This window comes from Apaloderma vittatum, unplaced genomic scaffold (genome assembly GCF_000703405.1).
Source record: "Apaloderma vittatum isolate BGI_N311 unplaced genomic scaffold, ASM70340v1 Scaffold41218, whole genome shotgun sequence".
In the NCBI taxonomy this organism is placed as follows: domain Eukaryota; kingdom Metazoa; phylum Chordata; class Aves; order Trogoniformes; family Trogonidae; genus Apaloderma; species Apaloderma vittatum.
In genome coordinates this window covers 674-10,436 of record NW_009729858.1, presented here as the reverse complement: position 1 = coordinate 10,436, position 9,763 = coordinate 674, and the positions used below count along the sequence as shown (strand labels likewise).

The 9,763-nt window shown below is 35.1% G+C and overlaps 1 protein-coding gene across 1 annotated transcript; it reads left to right on the top strand.

The window, feature by feature from the left end:
* Window positions 1–1,693: 1,693 nt before the first annotated feature.
* On the top strand, window positions 1,694–8,030 carry LOC104267167 (DCN1-like protein 2; the record flags this gene model as incomplete). The annotated part of the gene is made up of 3 exons (XM_009874573.1): window positions 1,694–1,908; window positions 5,161–5,329; window positions 7,900–8,030. Coding segments are annotated over exons 1-3 (475 nt in total), but the record flags the coding sequence as incomplete, so codon positions are not given.
* Between the last annotated feature and the right edge of the window lie 1,733 nt (window positions 8,031–9,763).

Below are 9,763 nucleotides of genomic sequence, written 5' to 3'. Positions count from 1 at the left end.
GGGGAGAGGTGGGTCGGACAGGGCAGCGTGTTTCTGGTCTCTTAAAATAACTCGGTGTTTCGTTTCGAACCGAGAAAGTATCTCCTAAGTGCCCGGCGTTAAGTAGAACTGTGAGAGGACGCGGGTTTTCCTTTGGAATTGCCAGAGACCTCTCCGTTTTGAAGCGATCAGCGCTAAGTTGGTTGCTGTAAAGAAGTTTATGTAACTGAGGAGGATCTTAGTGCTGGGAGACTTTAGTAGTTAGAGCTCAGTGAAAATTGGGAGGCAGGGCGAGGTTGCACAGAGCTTGCTGTCAAAGGATTATTGGGTATTTTCTTAACAAAATACATTGGAGTTATTTTTGTGGCTCTATTCCCACTTTACACAAAGAAACCTTACATGTTTCATCTTGCAGGAAAAAAAAAAAGAAAGGAACTTAACCTGTTTCTTCTTATGTTTAAATATTTCTTTTTGTATAAAATAGAAAAATCTTGTAGGAAAGACCAAAATCCTTATCTTGTTTACATGATGTGCTTCTTGTCTCAGGACCATCTGTAGTCAAGATGTCACTACCCATATGTGCACAAGAGATAACAAGTAAACTGGAAGATGGTCCTATGTTTACTGCTTACTGCTCACTGGATGAGGATTCAGCTTTTCTCCAATATTTAAGAGACCAAAATTTAAGATTTTCTATTATACCTGACAATTTAAGTAGCAGTGAGGAACTTAGGCAATTTTTTCAGCATAGTTGCTGGCCCAGAAGATGTGTTAAGTATGGCTTAACAAAATTGGAAAGTGTCAGAGTATAATAAAAAACAGAGTTTGATTTTAAGCCTATCTCCTCCTTTCAATTTCATGTTAAGAATGATGTTGGACTACTGAATAGCAAATTTTCTCCCTGGAAAATAACTGTTCTCACCTTTGCGGTGTTCCAGAAGTTTAGGGACGTGTCGATATGGTTGCTGCTGTAAAGAGAAACATCTTCTTGGTTACTGTATACCACTTTAGTAAACAGTTTTGTTGTTTAACATATTAATAGTGTAAACATCTTCTTCAGAGTTAAACCTTTAGATCACATTTACCGTGACTTTATAGGCCTGTTGTAACATTCAGCAAATCTTTGACATGTCTGCTTTATTTTCTTTTTGTCTTATGTCTTCTGTTGGCAATCGTTTCTAACATAAAAATGTGAGAAATGCTTCTGCCTTTTTCAGCTGATCACTTAAAATGATTAAACCTCGTATTGTTCATCGCTGCTACGAAAATATGAGGAAAACTCTGGAGCAGTTTTTCTCTGTGTGTGAAGGAGAATCTATAAGTTGTGCCTTTGTAATTTCTTGTTTGTATAACCCCCAGGCATATTTTCAGAAGAAAACCGTGCTGTTATGTGATGAAACTTGTGCTTACTGGTGTTACAGAACAGAAAAACTTGTGCATGTGTGAGCAATAAAGCTGAAATACAAATATATTACTGCCAGAAAATGTGCTGCTAAAAATGTATATATAGATGCTGTCATTTCGATTTTCAGAAGAAAATGCTGTCTTTTTAACTGCAGAAGAACAAGGCTTTGTCTTCCTGTAAATCTGAAGTGAAAGTTGTCATCAACAAGGAAACTAAAACCTGTTAAAGATAGGCGTTAGTAGTAGAATGCTGAAACAACCTTCTGGATTAGCTTCATTGGCTTTCCTGCTTCTTTTGCATCCCAAAGCATAAGCTTAAATCGTCTCAGAAGGACAAGGTCCGCCAGTTTATGGCATTTACCCAGGCTGGTGAAAGGACTGCTATATACTGCTTAATGCAGAATGAATGGAAACTAGAAGTGGCAACAGACAACTACTTCCAGAATCCAGACTTGTACTACAAAGAATCCATGAAAAATTCAGTAGACAGGAAGAAATTAGAGCAGTTGTATAATCGATACAAAGGTAAGGCTTATGTTGTGTGTTGTGTTTTGGTTTGGTTTTGGGGGGGGCTTTTTGCTGTGGGGTTTGTTTTGGTTTTATTTTCCGATTTTTTTGGGGGTGGTATTTCTGCTTTTCGCTCTGTCTTTCCTGAGGACTTCTAAGGAGAGATTGTTGGGTTTTGCTTTTCCCTCTCTGCTTGTGGTACTGAGATAAGAATGAGAAAGGTTTTAAATGCTCTTAATGTTCAGTACACAACTTTTGTGGGTATTCCTGTAGAGTTTAAAGTACATTCGCAGTAGGAAATTAAACGTATCACGGGGAAATCATGTCAGCTGCATATGGTGGAAAGGAGAGTAAAGCTTATTATGCAACTTATTTGATTTATTGCCAGTGGTTGCTATTAAATATATATACGGTGCACTTTGTGTGCCAAAATAATACATATTATTATTATACTAATATTTAATGGAGTTAATTTGTTCAAAGATATTAGTATTTCTATACAACCAAATGAAAATGTTTCTGATGTTATTACAACAGGAGTCTGAAAAAGACAGTCGAATAATTAAACTCAATGACCAATTGTAGAAACTCCATTCACGTTTTATTCTTTGTGCTGGCATATTACAGCAAAAGTGATGTGCCCATTCAGAGAGACTTGGAGGAAAAACCACAGGGAAGTGGATTAAAGGCAGAGCTGTTTCTTTTCCATTTATTTTTATTTTACAGCATTGCTTAAAAAAATAAAAAAATACACACACACATAAAAGATAAAAAAAAAGAAAAAAATAGTCATATAAATATAAGAATGTAGATGATCCAGGTAACAGCACTTTGTGAAATGTGGCCATCTGATGTGTGTGCATTGCTCAGTAGAGGTGAGAGCAGAGCAGGCTGGAATCATCACCAGCCCCTGCTGAGACCCATACATCTCATATTTTAAAAAATGAACTCTTAACAATTACTCAGCTGTGATTTTATGTACTTTTCTGATTGCGGTATATGGCATGCTTTGTATACACTTTATCCTATTCTTTTGATATTGTTTCCATCTTTTTTTTTTGTTGTTGTTCCAATGTGTTCTAAGTATAGACCTTTGATTTTTTTAATTAGTATGTAGTAATGAATTGTGTACCTATGAAGAATCAGCAACACTGTAGCATTTCCATTGTGGCAAAAAAAACCCAACTCTTAACTAGAAAACGGCTTTCTTATTTTGTTTTTTCTATATATGTAAACATGTATATATATATATATGTGTGATTTTATATATATATACACACACATATATATATAAAAAACATATATCTATATCTTTTCCTTCTCCTTTCAGTCTTAGAGATTGCTGCATCAAAAACATACAAATTCATAAATGCTAGTAAGAATATCCAAAATGAAAAAAAAATCAACGATGTTATTTATTATTCACAATTTTTTTAACAGTGACCAGCTGCACCACTTGGCTTTTGTGAAAGAAAGTCTAGGCAATTTTTATTGTTTGTGTTTTGATTGGCACTCTGGCACTTTAACACTTAAGCAAAGTTGTAAACTTGAACAAAACCTTCACAAGATTTGAGAGAAAGGTTTGGTTAAGCACCTTTCCTTTTTTTCATATGTAGCTTAAACCTGTGTCATTGGCCTCCAATGACAAGGGACATTGTCCTCCAGGGCCTGTAGGATACTGCGTGCATTGCACTATATTTGAACTTTAACTTTTTGTGTTGTCTCCTCATTAGTTTTCTTATCTGTTTACCCAGCAACCCTGTCAAAACAATTTCCATTTTCTTCCAAGTTACCTGGATGATGTGAAACATGATAAGGATAAAACAGTCGTTGTTGAAATCCATCAGATTTTTTCAGCAGATTCTAACACTGCTGCACTTTTTGCCTTCAGTTCTTCAGTTACTCCTCAAATATACAAAAAAAAAATGCATTTTATGTGTCTTAGAACTTGATGTGGCGTATAGAAGAATAGATAGGTTTACTTCTTATTCCTGCTCAAAGGTCCCTGAATTATACCATGGGTGTAATTCTTTGTTTAATGAGTATAAGTCTGTCTTTGCTAAATTAACTTCCTCTCTGCATTTTAGCATTTCTTCTACTGTAGTATCAGCTGGAACAGTAGAAGAGCTCTTGACTTAACACCTTAAAAAAAAATTCAAAAGAAAAAAAAAAAGAATTTTTCTTTGGAGCTGATTTTATTAATTTATTTTTTTAATCAAGTCATTGGATAAGGACTTAATAGCATGTCTGAAAAATCTTACCAGTCTGAGGACCTAAACTGAGTCAAGGGATGCTTTTTCTATGTAGTCCAACTTATGATACTGAAATGTCTTTCTCTCAGAAGCTGGGGAAGACAGTTTTGTAGCTTGTAAACTGTCAAGCTTTGAAAACTAAAGGTACGTTTTTCTTAGTTAGAGATTTTTTACTGGTTAATTTCTTTTTGTATTCCCCTCCAGTTATTTAAGTTTACATTCAGGAGGTTTTGTTCAGTTGTTTTTTTTCTTTTTAGAGAGAATTTTTGAGAGTTCCCGAATTGTTACAATGACATCTGCCCTGGTATGGGTAGTTAAAAAGCCTGATATTGACATTGGAAAAGGTAGTAAACGTGGCTGCTGAAACATTGTATTTCCGAAGTTGTAGCATTTGCCTTAAGACTTTGTTTTGTTAAGGCATTGTATGAGTAGTGTTTTGGTAATTTCCCTGACTTAATTAAAAACCAAAAATGTTGAAGTTAATTATGGTCTTTAAACAATTAAAATGGCTTCTTATATATCCCTATCAGAAAAAAAAAAATCTGTGGGCTCACTTGATAGATGTGTTTTTGTTGATTTGGAGGTTGGTTGTTTTGGTTGGGTTTGTGTTTAGGGAGGTTTTTTTAAGTCTAATACATGCCAACCAGTAAGCTTATTCACATTTTGATGTGTTTATCAACTTCGCTGTTTTTAGATGTAGTCAGGCATCTTCTCAGTTAATTCGGATCTTTCACAGAGCATTGTGAAGAGAAGACAAAACTGTTTCGTTGATGTTAGCTGATGAATTTAGGAAAAACTTCTAAGCCAATTTCTAGGGAAGTTTGCAGAATACTTAATCTATTTACAACTACTATTCAAGGTACTTTGAAAATTAACTAGATTTCAAGGGAAGACATTGGTGAAGCTTATGAAAAAATGAAGACCTGTGTTATGCAACATATCAAAGCTGTACAAGTGATTATTTGGGAATACTTTTAGTAAGCAGTTATGATTTTCTTCTTTGTATTTCAAACTGCAGACCCACAAGATGAAAATAAAATTGGCATTGATGGGATTCAACAGTTCTGTGATGATTTAAGCCTGGACCCAGCCAGTATCAGTGTTCTGGTTGTAGCATGGAAGTTCAGGGCAGCTACTCAATGTGAATTCAGTAAAAAGGAATTTGTTGATGGCATGACAGAATTGGGGTAAGTATCCGTTTCTGCATAGTTCAAAATGTAAGGCCTGAGATTGGTTTACATTTAAAACATTTTTTAATTGAATTAAGTGTGAGGCTTCAAAAAGCTGTTAAGGCTGATGCTGAGCTTAACGGTGTCCTGTCTTCCTTAAATTTATGCTTTTCTGCAAAGCCTTAACAGTAAGGGTGAAGCAAAATAATTCCTGCCTGTACAATAAGGAAAGCAGACAGATATGCTGATCTTTTCATGTAACTCATACAAACATGTATATGCATGATCGTGTCAAAGTTTTGAGTTGCACCTTGTGTTGTTAAAAGCTGGAAGTCACTGGAAATGTATGAAGGGGAGGAAAAAGAAATCAGTCAGTGTTGAAGCAAGAAAAGAAATAGGAAAGCAGAAAAGAACCTTCAATTCTTTCCCTTTACCTTATGGCCACCAAATTCAACTTCATTTCCTTTTTACCAGTTTTACAAACCATAGTTTTCTCTTACTGCCTTGTAAAATACTAAATAGTTCATTTGTACCAAATATCTTTAAGGAAATGAAATAGAAATGAGGATATTGATAGTAGAAAAGATTGTTTAGTCTGACTGTGGTGTAACTGATAAATTCTTTTTTCTATCCCGGATTATGGAGCTGTTCTGGATAATGAGGTTCCCACTGTTTAGCAGTAAGGTCAAGCATTTATCACCCAAAATAATATTTTGTTTATAACTTTTCCTTGGAATAGGTGCAGTATTTCTAACACAGAGATGTCAACATGTTTTGCCTTTTTTTTTTTTTTTTTCTTCAAACAGATTGCATTGGAGGATTACAGTTTATTACTTATGGATATTTTTTGTCGCTAAATAATTTCATTTGATCTTAGAATGGCACCTTATCAATACCTTTCTACAGTTAACCTGCTTCTTGTAAATATGGTGGGTGTTTCTTGAGCAGGAGTCCCAGCAGTCTGTTGCTGCTGACCTCATGGATTATTGACTTCTTTCTAAGCTTTCAATTTTAGGCAAAGATATTCAGAAATTGTGATGAAATAACTCTTGATATTATCTAAAGGGCACTGCTTTATTTTGCCCCTTTTGTAGCTTTGGGTAGAAACTGTAGGGCTAATTACAGATTTTTTTAGCTGTGAACGGCAACCAAGTGCTCATGCTGGTGCTTATGCTGCCAGTGTTATGTGATATAACTGATGAAAAAAAGGTTTTCCTAAACCACCTACAGCTTCTGGCTTGGAGTTTGTTTCGTAAATTTATCACTGTATTGCTTCTCTGTCCTCATGTTCATCTCTGATACAGTTCCATGGAGGTCTGTGATTTGTATCTTTTTCTGCTCAAACATGTTATTGTGTTCTTAGGGGCATGATCTGATCACACCTGCCTGCCAGTAGTATAGTGCTTATTGAGAATTTGGAATGATTTTGTTACATACTGGAGGTGCAGTGTCTGTGGTTTTCAGCATTGAATACAGGAGAGGATTTGCATGAAGAAGAATTCCTGAGGCCTAGTTCATATAGCATCATTAGGATACATATGGGAAGGTACAATATTTTTCCCTGTTATTAGTTAAATCCAGTCCCTGTAAAACTGAAGCTGAAGAGTCTTGGCAGAATTCTTTATCTTTTCTCCACCAGGTACTGCTGGGACCCAGAAAGGAACTTATTTTTATCTGTGCAAGAGAGTTAAAACTGCACTTAGGGATTTTGATACAGTTATCCATCCTTCAATAACATTATTCTTGAATCTTCATAATAAATGAAAACATTTAGCTATGGAGAACTTTCAAGTGCAAGATAGCTGCTTCTTTTAAACTTATTTCCATTGCTTCAAGTTTCTAGGTACAATTCAAAATATTGGTAATATTCCATAAACCTTGAGTATTCATTTGATTCGCTGGTGTGAGGGAAGCTTTTTTCTTTCAAAATTGCATCTTGTCAGCTTGGGTGCTTTTGCTGAAAATGCTTTGGTCTTGTGTTATTAAGGGATGTGTTTCTTTTAGAATCTCAGTAACTCGATTCCCTCTTAGCTTACCTGTGCCAGGCTGTTAAATGATTTGTCAGCCTTCAAGCTTTTGTCAGAGGCTCATTTTTTTTTTTCCCTAGGTTTTACCTGCAAGTGTTCAATGGTGGGGAGAGGATGACTGCAAATAATAGTTCGTTCTGTTGGAAAGCCCTCTAATGTTAACTGAAGACGTAGTGTGCAGCTCTTCATTTAGGGAGAGCAGGGAACTCTAAATTAAAGCAAAACCCCATACCCTCGTGTTATAACAGCTGTAAAAGGGGAAGGGGCAGCAGATTTCAGTGAGGTTTTTGTGTTCTTTAGGAACAGAAGAAAATCTATTTTTGACTTCATAGATCTGTGAAGAGACTGAGAAAATAAGTTAAACTACTGAATCCTGTTTAGGTTGTGTACTCAATGGATGCCTGTATATAATGTTCCACTAAAAATGGCTCAGTAAAGAAATATGAGTGTTCATATTAATTTTTTATTCTACTCTGAAACTAAACATTAAAAAAGGTTAAAAAGAAAAAAAATTTTAAAAAATCTTAACTATTTACAAGTAATGTAACCTCTTTTGAACAGGTGTGACACCACAGAAAAACTAAAAGCTCTATTGCCAAGACTGGAACAAGAGCTAAAGGATCCCATGAAGTTCAAAGATTTTTATCAGTTTACTTTTAACTTTGCTAAAAACCCTGGACAAAAAGGTCTAGGTAAGTAGGAAAAAAATCTAGATAATCTCTACAGAGAGTGAAGTCAGTTCCAAATACTTCCAATAATACAGTTTTCTCATTGATGATTGTATAGTAAATTCATTATTGATTCACTTCACTGACTTCACCTCTTTCCCATCTTCTTTTAATTAAATTCTTCTTTAGTGTCCCCTTGGTACAGATAATTTAATGGAGTTTTCTGCTAGTATTGAAGTTCGCACAGTTCTTAGAGACCTGACAGATATTTATTTATTTGTTTATTTTAAAATGAACAAGATCGTGAGCTCCTTACCTTTTCTATTTTGTTTAGAACAACTAAAAGAGAGGGAGAAAACTCTGGACAAAAGTTATTGTTCTTCTGAGAATTCTTAGCTTTAGCTCAGTTTTTATGTAAACTTTAGAAGAATGTTATGGACTTTGTTCAAAGCTAGGGAATAGAAATACGCATTGAGTTTATAAAGTATTAAATTACTATTCTTTATAAAGTTTGGCATTTGTTCCAATCCATGCCTTGTATTACTGGAGTAAAATGGATACATTATTTAAATTCCATTGTTTTATTGTCTTCAGATGAAAAGTATATATTGTTTGTGAATAGATGAAAAAAATTTGTAAGATGAAATCTGACATTCTTTGAAATTTATGTCTACTTTCAAAAGACACTGTGTGGTAAGCAATTAAACTGTTTGATCTGTAGAATAGTGCCATACCATTATCACTATTCTGTTGCATTTTGGATAAGAGGAAGTGATATTTTTGGTTGTTTTTTTTTTTTTGGTATAGCTACTTTAAATCTGTGTCCATGATACTCAGCAAGCACTTCAATAGATAGTTTTTCTCAAAAATTGTTGGAAGAGTAGTGAGATGAAAGAGCAGAATATTCATTTAGACTTCAACCAGACGCACCTGTTCCACAGTCTTTCTTGGGAATTATTGTGAATAATATCTCTTGGTTTTCCCAGAGGTTTGTTGTGGGTTTTTTGATTCATTTTCCTTTTTTAATCTATGGGCAACTTTAGCCACTCTCCATTTTTCTTTAATTTTTGGCGGCAATTTTGTTTTTCATTGTATGCATCTCTCTCTTTCATGGGTCACATGCTGCCTTTTCAGACACAAAAATGAAATAGTCTTGTAGTGGTTCTGTGAGGCTGGTTGGACTTCGAGTCCCTGAGTAGTTGATCATCTTCTTTTCTCCCTTCATTACAAAGCCTGGGACTTTCAGTTTGTGGGAAAAGGTAAGTCAGTTAAAGCTGAGGTTGGAATTTATGAGGTACCTGAAGAAATGTTACAAGTTGGCTCAATTCCAACTTGAAACTCATGCACTTGGGAAGTAACATCTCAAAAGCATTTCACCTAAGCCTGTCCGAAGAGAGGAGGAGGGAAGGCAGCCCAACCCAGATTATGGAACTGTTTATGTGATGTGAGGAGGAAAAAGGAAACTTGTTTTCCATTACTTCTGTTTATTTGGTGTGGAGGCCCTCTCATTCATCAGTCTGTCTTCTCTGTTGTGTAAGACCAGTACTTTTTGCCAATAAAACACCTAAGTACCTTTTTACACTAAGAGTTGAAGTATTAGCAGGAGAAAGTAAGTGCAAAAATTAAAGTGAAGCTTAAACTGTAGAAGGCGTTGACTGGAACTGTGCTGGTTTTGTTTTCAGGAGTTTTAATAATTCTGGTAATATATACTGCTTCTTTAATTTCAAGTAATGCTTTGTTCTAACATGGCAGTGTTT